Source organism: Gossypium arboreum, chromosome 7 (genome assembly GCF_025698485.1).
Source record: "Gossypium arboreum isolate Shixiya-1 chromosome 7, ASM2569848v2, whole genome shotgun sequence".
NCBI lineage: Eukaryota > Viridiplantae > Streptophyta > Magnoliopsida > Malvales > Malvaceae > Gossypium > Gossypium arboreum.
The window spans coordinates 103,639,566-103,657,676 of record NC_069076.1 but is presented as its reverse complement, the minus strand read 5'-3'; the positions used below and the strand labels follow the sequence as shown (position 1 = coordinate 103,657,676).

The following is an 18,111-nucleotide window of genomic DNA, read 5'->3' as shown; positions in this document are numbered from 1 at the left end:
ACTAACATGAAATCCATAATTAAAATTAATTCAATATAAAGCACTTGAAATTCAGAATATAATCACACCTAAATCAAAATAAATATGAACAAAATCCACATATATTAAAATTTAACTCTAAAATAATATGAAAAAATGATCTACATATTATAATTGTATATTGTAAGACTCAAACTTCAATCCTTATGTATCAAGTATCATTGCTTATTTAAAGGTAAAACTCTTTAGAATTAAAAACATTAAAAAATAGCTCAATTTTAATATTTAGATTTGCCATGGAAACATTTATAGACATTGATTTTAATCAAGGAATGTATTTTCATAAAAAAAATTGTATTTAACAAATTTAAATTAAGGTTAATATAATTTTGATACTTGAATTTTGTTTTAATGTTCAATTTGGTATTTGAGTTCTTTTGTCACAATTCATATACCAAATTAAAAGGACATAATGATAAATTAAGCCCTTAACATTTACATTTATTGTCAATTTGGCTCTTAATTTTTTGCTAGCTTTGACCTTTAACTTTTTAAAAAAGTCGAATTCGGCCATCAGCCTTCCAAAAAAAAAAATTATTTTTCTTAATGAAAATATTGATTAATACATTAAATTTTTAAATATGGCAACACATATGATGATTGCCACACTAACATTGTTAAAAAAATTAATATTTAGTCAGCGTTTTCATTAAAAATGTAATTTGATTCATTTTGAAATTTAATGATCAAAATTAAAATTAAATTGACAAAAAAATTTAAATATTGAGGACTAAATTTATCATTATATTAATTATATATTAAAAATAAAGTATGAATTAGATTGAAAGAAAGTCAAACGTTACAACTTATGACTGGTGGCGGTCGGTGTGGGGCGGTTGGTGAACTTTCTTTTGCTTTGCGTCGCAGACCCTCCATTTGACTTGGTCAAATTCTAATTTTAGTCTTTTTATTATACTAAATTTTATAATTTAATCCTTGATTTTAATTTGGCATACTTTTAGCATATCTATTTTGATATTCACCGTCAGTTGCTATCATTAATGTGAAATCTTTTATTTTTACTGTTATTCAATTATATAGTTAGGAAACTAAATACTTGAGGATCCTTTATAAAATATTTCACCTCATCACTTGACATTATAAAAATAAAAATAAAAACTAAATTTTGTAAATTTTAAATAAAATAATTAAGTCTTGACATAAAAATAATTAATATCCGATTTTTCAGTTTTTAAAGAAAATTTAAAATTTTTAATATACTTTTTGAAATTATTTTCACTAATTTATATATAAAATATTACAAAAAATTAAAACTACTTATAAATTAAATAGAAATTGAATTTTGTTTGAATTGTAATAACTCTTATCTTATAAATCGAAAATCAAATTGAATCGAATCAAATAAATTTAATTAACAACTTACTCAAAATTTAATTGAAGTCGAAACAAACACTATAATTAGAATGATTTTTATTTTCCGATTTTTATCATAATCTACAAATAAATGGATTTGCATGGTTGTTTGGACATGACCTAAAAAATATTAAAACTATTGGCTTATAAATCAAATTAAAAATCAATTGAATTTTTTTATTTTAAATTTTTAAAATTTATTTAATCGAACTAACGATAACTATTCAAAACGTTGCAGACTTGAGTCATTGGCAATGACGTACTCAATAATCATCCCCAGAAAGAAACATGTATAGCAAGAGATGCTTTGCTTGCTGAAATTGACAATTGACCCTTTTTAACAATGGATTCCTTTACATTATTTTTTATGCCAATGTCCAATTTTGTGGAAATTTATGTCTTTTGTCTACCTGCTTTTCATTTATTCTTTTCCCTTTCTCTTTTACCTTTTTTTTTAGATAAATTACATCTAAAATCATGAAACTATTAATAAATTTATATTTTAGACATTTAATTTTAATAAATTATAAAAATAATCATTGAATTATTCAAAAGTTTTTATTTAAGTCATTGGATTGTTAAAATCGTTATTGTATGACTTTCTTTGTTCACATCTCCTACATCAATCGAAAACTCTCTTTTAGTTATTTGTCAAAATGAATGAAAAAATTAATGTTTGTTAACTTTGCTGACGTAACATAGATTGCCATGTGAATGTCATACCACGTCAGCAATGTTAATAAACATTAATTTTTCCTTCCATTTTGGGTTGATTTTACAAATAATGTCAGTTCAAGGACTAAAAGAGGGAAAAAAATAGATGAATGACTAAACTGACTTTTTTTAAGAGTTGGAGGGCCAAAAATAAATTATTATGTAAAAAGAAAAATAAAAGGGGAAAAAATTGCATGGGAATCTTTATATTTCCATAAAAGTATAGGCCCTGGAATAAAGTATAGATGACGTTTTGATCCAACAACTCCCCGGTAATCATGCAGATTTACGTATACACATATTTTATATTTACGTTATTCTATTTTTAAATTTTTTTTATTTGATAATTAAAAAGAACCTCATTATCTCTGCAATTATGTAACGTAGATAAACTATGCCTAATTATGGATTTAGTCCTTTTATCTGAATATTTTTATTTAATCTCTTTATTTTAATATGAGCATATTTGATTCTTCTACTTTTATAATGTTATTAGTAAGTTCAAATGGATAATATTGTTACTCGTTAAAATGATGACATAAAATTTCTCTTAAAAAGACTGACTGAGTTTTAATTCAATTGACATAGGTATTATTACCAATGCAGGAGAACATGGGTTCGAGTGCACTATCCTCCTACTTATGAGTTGCAGAAGGGTTATAGATAGTTCTAGGCATTTTGGCAAACAACTAATGATAATATAAATTTAGACTTATTAATATAATGTTATAAATGTAAAAAAAAAAAAAAACCCAAATTATGTCGAATAAATTCTAAACTTTAGTAAACTAGAGGGACTAAAACAACAATTACACCGATAAAGCAAAACAAAACGTTGGTTTATTTAATGGATGAGCATGTGATTTGGCAGCTGAAAACAAGGGAAAGAGTAAAATTAGTAGGAAAGTAGTAGCCTCCAAAAAGATTAGGGGCTTAATGCTGCAATTGACTTGATTTAGTAATGGTCAGTGGATCCATGTAGGGTTAACAAATTCAACATTTTCTGCTGCTACTTTTCCCTTTAGTTTCCCAGTTGTTGAATAAAAGGAAAGGCAAGTCCAAAAAAATAAAGGAGTCCTCCATGTGTTTGTTGTATCTCCTCTAAGAGCCTTTTTTTGATCAGTAAAGCAATGATTTCTCATTTTACATACTAACATGAGATCTTGGTAACAGTAAAAGTTGTTGAATGAGTTTACCTACAAAGTCTGCTTCCTTGTTTCTTTCAAAGCAATTATCAAACATATTTTTACATTTAAATACATATATGTACATAATAAAATTTGTGTGACGCGAATCTCGTCACTTATTAAAGAAATAAATATTGTGACAAAATAAGGAAATATATGGGGTGAGAGGTACCATACTGTGGCATTAAAGATCAAATCTTGTGATACACATCCCACACTCTTAATTTGATTATATCAATTTATTTATTAAAAGATTATTATTTGAAATACCGAATTTCTTTTTTATTTCGCTTGTAAAATATTAAAAGATTATTATATGGTGTAACGGTTTTGCGAAATTATAAAATTCATAAAACTCTATGGGTAATGTACAAAAATAGTTATCTGGTGTGAAAGCATGAAACTCTAAAAAAGGTCAAAATTGAAGTTCCAAATATTTGTTGGGTTTGGCAAAATTGCAGGAAAACCCATTTATATTCACTATTCATTCCAGTCCAACTACTTCTTACGTTCACATTATAAAGCACTTCAATTATAGTATACTGAGTTTCCTAAATAATAATTTAATAATGGAAAAATTATAGCAGAGGTGACTCAACTGTGGTTTTCTTTTTTTTTCTCATCAAATTATGAAAAATTACAAAATGGTCATTCTCTTATTTAATTTTGTCTTTTTCGGTTACCAGATGACTAACGTAAAAAGGAAACACTCAAAAATCTAAGATATTTGGGTGATAAAAAAAGAAGACAAATTTTATAGTTGGGCGACAAAAAAAAAAAAGAACCATAGTCGGATGACTACTAATGTAGTTTACCCTTTAATAATTTGTTCATTTGATGATAGTTAGGAACAAAGTTGTTTGAACCGGACTGGACCGATCGATTGGACTAGTTGAACTGGAAACTAATCAAGGTATCGATCCGGAAAGGAAATTTGGACTGGTTGACTAAGAGACTAATACGAATTGGTTGAACTTGGTAAAAAACCCATTGAACTAAATTTTTAATATATATTTTTTATTCTTTTAATAAATTTTTAATGATTTACCTAATTGAATCAAACAAACTAGTTGAACGGTTAAACCGACAATTCATTGACCTAACCAATTCAAAAACTAATCCAATTCTAAAAATTTTGATTAAGACAAAGTTAATCATACTTCAACTCAGAACAAACTACCCAACTCCAAAGATTGGAAGTGACTCATCAACATCACAAATTCATACTTTTTTTTCAAAGATATTTTTTTGTTTTCCATAAGATGAAGATGTCATAGGTTGAAGTGAATTCTAATTGAAATTGGAAGAATATTTTGCTGGTAAACTAGTTCCATGTTTGTCTAAATTAAGCAATTACAATATCATGTCTTCAATAATTTTGTTGGTAACACCAGACATCAAATTGGTTAAATATTTGCTCGTGAATTCTAATATTATAATTTTTTTTAAAAATTTAAATTTAAATTTTTTTATTTTAAATAAATCTATTTGTTTCATGACATCTTTTATTGGTCAAAAGATGTCACATGGCTTTTTTTTATTAAACAAAGTTGTCTAACATATTTTTTAAATGACCATTACAAAATGGACTAAAAATAGAGAAATTGATACCAAAAGAATTAAGTACCAAAATAGAAAAATGAGTATGCTTTTTGGGCCAAATTGTGAATTATACATTTCCTTTCTATTATTTAAAAAACGGTGAGGAACTATGTGGCTTGCGGTGTTTGGTGAGGCCGAGAGTTAGGGTTAGCTCTGAACTCAACAGTTAAATTGCGCAAATTACTAACCTCTGTTTTTTGTTCTTAACGATGCCAAAATAGAGATGAGAGCTGGCAGAGGAGGGCGTCGCCAGGTATGGGTAGTTGGCCACTGGACCGGAAGCCACAACTTGTCCTAGGCAATTACAAGGACTAAATCGTAAACCTTAGAAAAATAGGGGTCATTTTGTAATTTTCCCAATTATATATTTTTGTAATTTTGGTATTTTTTAAAATTTCTTGTAATTTTTTTAATTTTAATAAAATATAGTTAAGTACTTGTTTTAATATAATCTATACTGCTGTATAAAAGGAATGTCCCAAGGTTCCACAACCGACACCTCTCCATTGTTTTCTCCCCCTTTTTTGACATAACAACATAATGAGTAAATTTCAAGTTCAATTCCTCTACTTTTTTAGATTATAAGAATGGGTAAATTTCAATTTAATCTCTATATTTCGGTTAAATTTGAGATTTAATCTATATATCTTAATTTTGACATAATATGGTATCTCAATTTTATAATGTCATTTGTTAGTCTAAATACTTTATTCTAATTAAAATGATGATGTGAATTTTAAGAATTGTTAGCATTGTTAAAATTCTTTATTAAATACCAAGTGATTTTTTTAATTTCAAAATACTACATCAACAAATTTAATAAAAGAATTTTTGCAGTATTAACAAAAGAATTTTAACAGTATGAACAAATTGACCTAAATTTTAAATTAGAAAAATAATTAGATTAAATTTCGACAATAAAGACATAAAGATTAAATTTTAAATATCTGAAGAGTAAAAAATCTTTGAGCAAATTATAATTTTAAAATTTTTATCTTGTAATTTAGTAAAAAATAATTAATCCAATGCAAAGCATGGATGAAAACTATAATATTAACTATATATAAAAGGAAGGCCTTAAGCTATTCCTCAATTTACATGTGTCTCACCAATTCATTGGTGCTTTTTTTGAGCTTAATATAATATTTTGTACTTTAACTTGACAATTTTTCTTAATTTAGTATTTAATTTTTTTGTCTAATTTGACACCTGATATTTTTTCTAATTTGACACCTAAACTTTTTTTTACTCAATTTGGCACATGAACTAGGCATTTTTCCTAATTTAGTACTTAAGCCTTTTTTTTAGGTTCAATTTAATACTTGAACTTATTAAATGTTATGCAAATTATGCCAAACAATTAGGCTGTGTTTGTTTACCTGTAAAATAATTTACGAAAAATATTTTCATCCTTTTCCACTGTTTTGATGGAAAATGAATTCTCACCATAAAACCTTCTCCAAAACACGGGAAAAGAAGGCTTTATTTCAGGAAAATGTCTTACCGTTTTCATTTGGTAAGACCTTTTCCAAAGTTTTTTTCTTCAATAGTAAACGTAACCCAAAGCCTCTTTCCCCTTCCCCTTTCCTTCCCACTCTAATCTAGTGCTTGCCGCCAACCAGCAACGATTCCCAACACTAGTCGCCGGCATTTACCTTTGATTTTCCTCCTTTTCGCCTTTCGTTGTCGAAATATGCATTGCACCAATCAACGATGGTGTTCATCTTCCTCTCTCGAAGGTAAGAATGAAAAAAAGGAAGAAATATGTAGTTGTTTTTTAGTAGCAACATGTTGTTTTAGCCTAATTGGTTGCTGGTTAATCCCTTTTTATTTTTTTATGGTTTTTGTTATTTTTATGTTTCATCTTTTTTTAACTGTGCAAGCTGAATTTTTGTTGGTGGTAATGGAATAATTAAGATATGGTAATGGTGGTGGTGGCTGAGACACAACTAATGAGCAAAACTTCAAAGTCTTTAATTTCTCACATTATTTGTTCAAATGGGATTAGTGGGCATAATTTTATTTTCTTCCCTTTCTTTTTTCTTCCAATAAAAATCAATTTTGTTTTCCCCTTTTTCTTGGGGTAAAAAAAAATCTTTTTTTCTTATATAAATCATTGATTAGCTCGAATTTTGACCCATTATGGTACATTTTCTCTATTTACCCTTCTCTAATAATTGATCTAATGAATCAATTGCATGTTTTTTCTTCTCTTTTTGCATTTCATTTCGATGAATTATTGTTAAATACAAACAATTATAATGGAACGGAATGTTAAAAATGCTCTTTTTGAATGTTTATTTGGATGCATTTAGTTTGCTTGTAAACTTTTAGGTAATTCAGATTCGTGATGCAACAATAATTTGGTTAGTAATTTCCTGATAATCTGCTACAGAAGTTATGGATGTTATTGTCTTGGACATAATCTTGTTTCAAGTTAAAATGATTTGGTTCAACTTTTTTGCTCTCTTTTAGTATCATTATGAATTTATAATTTTGATTTTACAAGTGAGTAATGTAATCTAAATCGAAAGGGTAGGTCAATTTACAGGGTGTAGTCGAGCTCAAATCATTCGAAACTCGATCTGAAATGCAAGGCTTCAAGCTCAACTTGAGTTTGATTGAATTTTGCTTTTATAGCTGAAGCAATTTCAGATAATAGTCGAACTGGATGAACCTCAATTAAAGTGAAATATAAACTCAGTTTTTATACTCAAGTTTGATTCAAATTGAAACAATAGTAATTAAAAAGAAAAAGCTTGATTAAGCTCTTAAACTACTTGACTCAGATACTCAAGTTCAGCTCTTTCACTAGCTCGAGCTTGATTTGACGATGGTCAAGATGAATTTAAGTTTTTTCAAGTTGAAGCCAAATAGCGTTTTGTAGCGATGTAAAAATTTCTGCTTTCGGTCTCTAATTAAGGCGATTATTTGAAAATTTAAAAACCGACTTTTGATTTTATTAAAAAAGGGAGTCGCCACCGATCTTTTTTCTAGGTGTGACCGGACACCTAATAAATCATCCTTTTTTAGAAAAGAAAACTTATTCTTGCACAAAATGAAGGCGAATTTAGGTTTACGTCAAAAGCGAGTAAAGTTGGGTTCGGGAGTCGATTCTGTGAGGAAGGTATTAGCACCCTTGCGACGCCCAAAATTGGTATCTTGTTAAACTCGTGTTGTCTTGATTTTCAAAAGTACGAATTCAATATGACATTTACTCGTGATCCAATTGAAAAATGAGAATTTTTAGTTTTCGATTTTTTTTAGAAAGGGTGTCCGTTTTTTAACACAAGCCGACGAATTTCACCCAACATAGCGATGAAATCGATGGCTTAATATTAAATCGGTACATTGCCTTATTTTTGAAATTAATTAAAACATGAGAAAAAATATTCCTAAAGTGAGAAATTAAAAATAGATAAAGGACGCAAAAAAATGATATCATTAATGAAAAATATTAACATGGAATACTAGAATATTAGAATAACAATAATAATAATATTTACAAAAAAATAAAAATAAAAACAAATCATGTACTAATAAAAAATAGGAAAAATGATATATTTGGTAATAATAATATAAAATAATAATATGTACATAAATATATATATATATATATGCATATAATAAAAGTATGTAATAATAATAATAATATCTACAATAAAAGAAAATATTAGGAAACATACATAAAAATTTACAACAATAATATAAAATAATGATATGTACAAAAAAATATATATATATATACATATGTACATAAAATATACACTAATATAATAATAGTTATAATAATACTAGCAATAGTAATAATTTGTAATAATAATATATACACAATATGGTATTTAAAATATATATATATGTATATATAATAGTATTTAAGAATATATACATAAGATGATATAAAATACATACATAGAATAGTATAAGAAATATATAACTAATGGTATTAAAAATATATACATAATATATATAAAATATATATAATATATATACGTATTAGAAATGATAAAAAAAATTATTAACACACTACATAAGTAAATAAAATATAATAGTAATACTAAAATAATTAATTTAAATAGTAAAGTAACTAAAAAGAATTAAATTGAACTAAAAACAAAATATTTGGGGCAAAATTGAAATAAAAATAAAAGGAAAGGACTATATTGAACACGCGCGGAAATAGTGGGGGGGCCAAAACAGCAAATATTCCTTCCCATCAAAACTCAGCACATCAGCGAGGACTAAATTGAAAATCGCGACAAATTTCGGGGCCAAATTAAAAAAACGAATAATGACTTAATTGCAAAGCAATAAAAAGTGGAAGGGCTAAAAGCGCAATTAGCCCTTCCTTTAAAAAAACACGCAGATCTTAGGCGGGTCGGGTCGGGTCGAACCGATCCATGCCAAAACGACGTCGTTTTGGGGTTTAATGGCCAACCCCAAAACGATGTCGTTTTGGGGGGCTATAAAAGGCCCTTTTTCTTCAAAAAATTCATTCTTGCACTTGAAAAAAAAAAAGAGAGGGAGAGGGGTGAGGTGATTTCCGGCCACAAGGCCGGTCACCGTCCGGTCACTGGACCATAGCCGGCCACTGCCGCCGACCACCGCCGGCCACCGTCCACGGTGGCCGGGAAAGGTCAAAAAAATTTGTTGTTTTTTTTTTACTGTAATATTTTTTATCTATGTCTATATATATATATATATGTTTTTTTTATATAAAAATAAAAGAAATAAGAGTATATATATGCGAAAGAAGAAAGTAAAGATAAAAGATAAAAAAAATAAACTAAAAAGAACAAGACCTTCGTGTGATGAATCGGTTTTTGATCAGCTTGCTATCTTTTGTTTAAATCTTTTTTTTTGATATATCAATGCCCCCCTTTTACATGATTTTTGAATGGCTTTTTATAGCCATATTTTACATGATTTTCTATTATTTCTTTTTCTATTTCTTTTGTCTGTCTTGCTTGTTTGCTTTGCTTTTGCAGGGTGTGGCTTGGTGGAGCAGGTGATGGTGGCAGACAATGGATATCAAAAATGGGAGGAAAATGAGGCAAGTGGGAAAGTGGCTAGGTGACTAGCGTTTCTTGATTTTTTTTTTTGAGTTAGGTTTTTCTTTTTGTTAGGTTTTTTTTTTTGGGTTTAATGGGCTTTTGAATTGAGTTTAATATTTGGGTTTTGTAATGGGTTTGGGTAGATGTAAATGGGTCATGGATTAAGGGTTTTAGTAGGTTTAGAGGTTTGGTTGGGTTTTGATGTAATCGGGCCTGGGCAATTTGGGCTTCTACCCAACCAAACCTCTAAACCCACTAAACCCCTTAACCCATGACCCATTTACATCTACCCAAACCCATTACAAAACCCAAATATTAAACCCAATTCAAAAGCCTATTAAACCCCCAAAAAAAACCTAACCTAAAAAAAAAATCAAGAAACCCTAGCCACCTAGCCACTTTCCCACTTGCCTCATTTTCCTCCCATTTTTGATATCAATTGTCTGCCACCATCACCTGCTCCACCAAGCCACGCCCTGCAAAAGCAAAGCAAACAAGCAAGACAGACAAAAGAAATAGAAAAAGAAATAATAGAAAATCATGTAAAAGATGGCTATAAAAAACTATTCAAAAATCATGTAAAATGGGAGGCATTGATATATAAAAAAAACAAAAGATTTAAACAAAAGATAGCAAGCTGATCAAAAACCAATTCATCACACGAATGTCTTGTTCTTTTTAGTTTATTTTTTTATCTTTTATCTTTACTTTCTTCTTTCGCATATATATACTCTTTTTTCTTTTATTTTATATAAAAACATATATATATATATATATATATATATATATATATACATAGATAAAAATATTACAAAGAAAAAAACAAAATTTTTTATTTTTTAAAACCACCGTGATCGGTGGCTTACTGTGGTCGGCGCATGGCGGCGACGACGGTCCAAAGGATCGGACGGTGACCGGACTTGTGGCCGAAAATCACCTCACCCCTCTCCCTCTCTCTCTTTTTTTTTCTTTTTTCTTTTCAAGTGCAAGAATGAATTTTTTGAAGAAAAAGGGCCTTTTATAGCCCCCAAAACGACGCCGTTTTGGGGTTGGCCATTAAACCCCAAAACGACGTCGTTTTGACATCGATCGGTTCGACCCGACCCGGCCCGCCTAGGATCCGCGTGTTTTTTTAAAGGAAGGGCTAATTGCGCTTTTAGCCCTTCCGCTTTTTATTGCTTTACAATTAAGTCATTATTTGTTTTTTTAATTTGGCCCCAAAATTTGTCGCGATTTTCAATTTAGTCCTCGCTGATGTGCTGAGTTTTGATGGGAAGGAATATTTGCTGTTTTGGCCCCCCACTATTTCCGCGCGTGTTCAATATAGTCTTTTCCTTTTATTTTTATTTCAATTTTGCCCCAAATATTTTGTTTTTAGTTCAATTTAATTCTTTTAGTTACTTTACTATTTAAATTAATTATTTTAGTATTATTATTATATTTTATTTACTTATGTAGTGTGTTAATAATTTTTTATCATTTCTAATAATATATATATATTATATGTATTTTTATATATTATGTATATATTTTTAATGCCATTAGTTATATATTTCTTATACTATTCCATGTATGTATTTTATATCATCTTATGTATATATTCTTAAATACTATTATATATACATATATATATATATATTTTAAATACCATATTGTGTATATATTATTATTACAAATTATTACTATTGCTAGTATTATTATAACTATTATTATATTAGTGTATATTTTATGTACATATGTATATATATATATATTTTTGTACATATCATTATTTTATATTATTGTTGTAAATTTTTATGTATATATTTTTATGTACGCTTCCTAATATTTTCTTTTATTGTAGATATTATTATTATTACATACTTTTATTATATGCATATATATATATATATATATTTTTTTTTATGTACATATTATTATTTTATATTATTATTACCAAATATATCATTTTTCCTATTTTATTATTAGTACATGATTTGTTTTTATTTTTATTTTTTGTAAATATCATTATTATTGTTATTCTAATATTCTAGTATTCCATGTTAATATTTTTCATTAATGATATCATTTTTTTATGCCTTTTATCTATTTTAATTTCTCACTTTAGGAATATTTTTCTCATGTTTTAATTAATTTCAAAAATAAGGCAATGTACCGATTTAATATTAAGCCATCGATTTCATCGCTATGTTGGGTGAAATTGTCGGCTTGTGTTAAAAACGGACACCCTTTCTAAAAAAATCGAAAACTAAAATTCTCATTTTTCAATTGGATCACGAGTAAATGTCAAATTGAATTCGTACTTTTGAAAATCAAGACAACACGAGTTTAACAAGATACCAATTTCTGCTTTCGGTCACTAATTAAGGCAATTATTTGAAAATTTAAAAACCGACTTTTGATTTTTTTTAAAAAGGGAGTCGCCACCGATCTTTTTTCTAGGTGTGACCGGACACCTAATAAATCATCCTTTTTTAGAAAAGAAAACTTATTCTTGCACAAAAATGAAGGCCGAATTTAAGTCTACGTCAAAAGCCAGAGTAAAGTTGGGTTCGGGAGTCGGTTACGCGCGAGAAAGGTATTAGCACCCTTGCGACGCCCAAAATTGGTATCTTGTTAAACTCGTGTTGTCTTGATTTTCAAAAGTACGAATTCAATTTGACATTTACTCGTGATCCAATTGAAGGAAATGAGAACTTGTAAGTTTTTGGTTTTTTAGAAGGATATCCTGTTTTTAACACGAGCTGACTAACTTCACTCAACATAGCGATGAAATCAATGACTTAATGTTAAAATCGGTACATTGCCTTATTCTTAAAATTAAAATGTAAAAAGTTTCTAAAATGATAGTAAAAAAATCTAAGAATATTATTGTAAAAATGCGAATAGTGATGTGAATAATAAAGTATATAAAATATAAAATATTAAAATATCAAAATATTAGAATAATAATAATTAATATTGACAAATAAAAAATAAAATAGAAATAAATATATATATATTAGAAATAATAATGATGTTTAAAAATAATACTATTAATAATACTACATAAATATGTACATATATAAAAAATAAATATGTGATAATATTAAAAATATGTACATAATATAGTGTAAAAAATACATAGATAATATAATTAAAATATATACATAAGATAACATGTAGAAAAATATATATATAAATAATATAGTATTAAAGATATATACATAAAATAGTATAATATATATATACGTAATATAGAATTTAGAATATACCTAATATATTAAAAGAATATATATATAATATAATATTAAGAAATATAATAATAACAAAAAAAAAAGAGAGAGGGAAAGAGTAGGTGATTTCCGGCCATAAGGCCGCCATCAATCCGCTCACCGGACATGCCGGCCCGCCGTTAGGCGCCATGCACACACGGCAAATAGAACCTTAAAAAACTTTTTCGGTAAAAACGAGAAAGCTTCCTCCTTTTATTTTTACTTTCGTATAAAAGAAACAAAATAAAACTGAAAGGAAAACAGTAAGCAAACAAAGAACTTAAAACGAGAATAGACAAAGAAACCTTTTTTGCTTTGATCTTTGATTAATCTCAAAAAAAAAAAAACTAGCCTCTCCAAAAACTAACCTTTACAATAACTCTTCTCATTGATTACTCTAAAAAAACCTCTTAAAAATCCTTTGCAATAACTTTCTCCCCCCAAAAAAAAAACTTCTTCAAAAAAAAAAATCTCAAAAAAAAAAACTCCTCAAAAAACCCCATTTTACATGATTTTTGAATGGCTCTTTATAGTTATCTTTTACATGATTTTCTATTATTTCTTTTTCTATTTCTTTTGTCTGTCTTGCTTGTTTGCTTTGCTTTTGCAGGGTGTGGCTTGATGGAGTAGGTGATGGTGGCAGACAATGGATATCAAAAATGGGAGGAAAATGAGGCAAGTGGGAAAGTGGCTAGGTGGCTAGGGCTTCTTGATTTATTTTTTTTGGGTTAGGTTTTTTTTTTGGGGTTTAATGGGCTTTTGAATTGGATTTAATATTTGGGTTTTGTAATGAGTTTGGGTAGATGTAAATGAGTCATGGGTTAAGGGTTTTAGTGGGTTTAGAGGTTTGGTTGGGTTTTGATGTAATCGGGCCCGAGCAATTTGGGCTTCTACACGTTTGTAATACAAGTGTTTTTTTTGCTCTCTTAGATCTACTAAGGTTGGAGGTTAGATTTTAGTGCTTTAAAACCCGAAACTTAAGTGGTTTTACTTGTTGTGTTTGTCACTTCCTGCTTCAATGTCTCTGTATATCTTTCTTTTCTTAATTTTGATGTTGCAGGCTGTAACTGTTTTTGTTTGCAATAGTTTATCATAGGCTTACCAAGCATTTTTCTTCATTAACATCAATTTCCTTAGTTTTGGACTCTATATTCATTTTATTTTTAAGGTAGTGTTATACTAAATGGTATTCCTTCATGTAATAATAGATAAATAACAAAACCATATATGATATTGTAAATAGATTCATGATCACAACAAGACAACTAATACCTTTGTATTTTCTAAAAGAGAATTTAATTGTTGATTTTAGTATAAGTTTACGTTTGTTTGTTGGTTTATAGATGTATTTTGATTCAATTAAATGATACTGTTTAATTTTATGTCCCAGGTAATCACTCCCCTTTTTCATGTGTATTATAAATCATTTGTTTGTTGGTCTGTACATGTATTTGTCTTGCTGTTACAAGCATTTCTTGTTTATACATTTTGAATTGGCTCAAATTTTCTTATACTTCTTGCTCGTACTTATTGATTTGTAATTTCAATAATTATTTTTTGATCTTGTTTGATTGATTCTCTTTTATGTCAGGCAACTCGCTATTGCATTAATTGGTGTTCCTTTGTTTGAGATATTCCTTACGAAGAAGTAATGTGGATGGAGTTAGAAGGATTTAATGACGACTTCCTTTGTAGTGTATTTGATTATCTTGTGGGTTGTAAATCTAAGGCCAAAGCTTTTTTAGCTAAAAGTATAAAGCATAAAAAAATCTGACTTCAAAAATTTTCTCAAGGTTGAAGATATATATGCTTTAATATGATGTAGTACTAATTATGTGGTGTAATACTAGTTATGCACTTGGAAAATATTGTAGTTATAATGTGATATGCTACTAATTATGCACTTGGATAATATTATTAATTTGTAGTATTAATTGTGGCTTGAAAGCTAATTTTTATTATTTAATCTTTGTTTTTTTATAACACAATTAGTAATCATCTATTTGCTTTGGTTATTTTCAATTTTATTTATTGTTAATATTCTAACATAATAATTCAGTACTATTATATATTTAATTTGATGTATTTATTTATAAAAAATCATTGCAATATATATAAAAATAATGTAAATATAAAATAAATTCAATTAAACAAATGAAAAAATAATAAATTCTCAAATATATGTTTGTTTTATTTAAAACAGTTTTCCTAAAATATTTTCAAGAAATCTGCCAAACAACAGAAAATATTTTACACAGATTCATCCAAACACCAGAAAATATTAACTTTTCGAGAAAAGTAAGTCATTTTCGAAATCATTTTCATCGGACAAACGGACCCTAATATTAAATAAGAAAACAAGAATTTAAAAACCCAAATTAAAAGAAATTTATTATTTTAAATTAATAAATAAAATTAATAAAATCAAAAGTAATTGAGCATATAAAATACAAAAAGAAATATCATGTCATTTGTCACATGTAGATTATACATTGATTATTTTACTACCTCATAAGAAATAAAAGTGTTAATATATTAAAGTAATTTATAAAATATTTGACAAATTCAAGTACTAAATTGAGAAAAAAATAGGTACCTAAAATTTAAAACCAATGGGCAAACCCAATTTTTTATTAAAACAAAAAACAAATGATCCTAAAAAGAAAATAGCTCAAAACCCATTAATTCAATGTTTTTTTTTTTTCATTAGTCCAAATTTCAATCCAATTTCAAAGCCTAAAATTCAGATTTACATAATAAGATATTTTAGTCCAAATCAACAATAGTCTTGAGTTTAAAATCAGATTTGAAAATAAGTTTATCGCAAAAGTTTCCATTTGGGTTGGAACCAAATTTGCTGTCTACATTATATATATGGTCTTATAATATTTATTTTATTCCCTTAATTTTTGAGAGCAAGAGTTTAGAGGGTGGCAAATTACTCGAGTTTTTTCGATTGAGTCTTAGTTCGATTGTTATAAGTATTGTTGTTAATGTAAGAGGACGTAGGTTCAAGTATGCTGCAGTGCATTATCCTCCTATTTATGAGTTGAGGAGGGATTATGGGTAATTCTAGGTATTAATTCTAGGTATTATGTCAAAAAGAACAGATATGATCAAAACCTATATTGTGATTAATCAAAAAGAATTCACTCTCCGATCCAACCGTTCCAACCTTTTAATCTACCTCGACTAATTTTCAATTCAACAATTCTAACAAATATACTTAGCTTTGAAATTTGGTCATGTGTTTGAATAATGGTGAAGGACTTTTTTTTTTTTTTCGAGGATGTCAACAAATTTATTGTGATTGCAGACATAACTAATGAGATATATTGTAGGAGGATATTCAAGAACCCTCCTTCGAAAGCAAAGCACCAAACAAAGAATAAAGTGTTAATTGAGTGACATTGTAAGGAGAGAATTGATACAAAGGTGAACTTATGTTAAGAGGAAGGTATAAAATAAAAATAATTTATAACATTGAATTCCCCCTCCATGAAATATATACAAACCTTCAAAATATCAATAGATAAAAAAAATATATTAACACTAATGTTTAACCATGTCATTCAATATTGTCTTTACACCATTATATGGGTTACCCCAATTTATCATTGTCTGCCTCTTTTAATCATATTTACATCATCATAAAGAGATTTAAATAGGAGGATAAACGCATTTTAGTTTGCTCAAAATCATATCTTCTTGCATAGATAACGATATTAATACCAACTAAACTAAAATTCTATCAACTAAAACTCAAAATCAACACCGAAAGAAAATTCTATACCATAAATCCTACTCTATTTTCCAAAGAATCTACACTACTTTTTCCAGTATAATATAAATATATTCATATTGGAAGGGTAACCAAAATTTCAAGGTCTTATGTTATGAAAGTTAAGTGAGTTTGGGAGGGTATTTATGATATTTGAATCAAATTAACTTTCCATTGTAATTTAATCCAAAAAAGTATTTCACAGATGAAAGCAAAGAATTTTGTTGAAGCATCTAAAAACTAGGCTTTAAAAAAGAGCCATACACACGCATGTAAAAGGGTTAAGTGGCCTGCCTATCTTGGTGCATATAGTCTTCATTTTTCCATTGTGTTGATAAAAAAAATGGTGATCACGAGGTTTCCAAATGGTCAATTATCCCAAGGAAGCAAATGGGTTTTATTGGTTTTCAAAGTAGGGTTCATGGGGATGATGATGATGCTCATGGTTCCTAGTGTAACATCAATGGAAGAAATTGGGACACCACCAGCCGGTTTACTATGCATCAGTGAATGTTCAACATGTCCTGTCATTTGTTCTCCACCACCTGCGCCACCGTTGAAGTCGTTTCCGCCGCCCTCGGTGTCGGTTCATCACACTCCGCCACCGGATGTACCTTACTTTTACTACACACCAATGTCACCACAAACTCCCCAACACTCCCCACCACCATCGGTATCAGTCTCACCACCTCCATCTCCGCCACGGCCGCCTCTATCTCCACCGGCACCTTCCTCCAAGGGCAGTCCACCACCTCCTATTAAATACTTCTACAATGAGCCATCAGGTCAAGGGCCACCTACTACACCACGCCAGTACCCTTACCCTTACCCTTATTACTATTTCTATTCATCCAAGGCCTCATCTCTACCTGTTCAAGTCTCTATCTCGGCTGTAATGTTGTTGTTTTTCAATGCTGTGTTGTTTTATTGTTGAATTATTTGGATCTTTATAATATTTTTGAGTTCAGTAAGGGCAAAGAAATGAAATATATATACACTTATGTGTATGTATGTATGTATGTATGTATAAATTTGGAAACCACTTGGGGTGTATGTTGTTTCATGATTTTGCTGGTGTTTAAAAATCAACTATATTTCTCAATCAA

At 28.3% G+C, this 18,111-nt stretch overlaps 1 protein-coding gene across 1 annotated transcript; it reads left to right on the top strand.

Moving 5' to 3' along the window:
* Positions 1–17,248: 17,248 nt before the first annotated feature.
* On the top strand, positions 17,249–18,111 carry LOC108486513 (extensin-like). The gene has a single exon (XM_017790605.2). It carries the CDS (start codon positions 17,349–17,351, stop codon positions 17,937–17,939), a length of 591 nt encoding a protein of 196 aa, XP_017646094.1. The 5' UTR covers positions 17,249–17,348; the 3' UTR covers positions 17,940–18,111.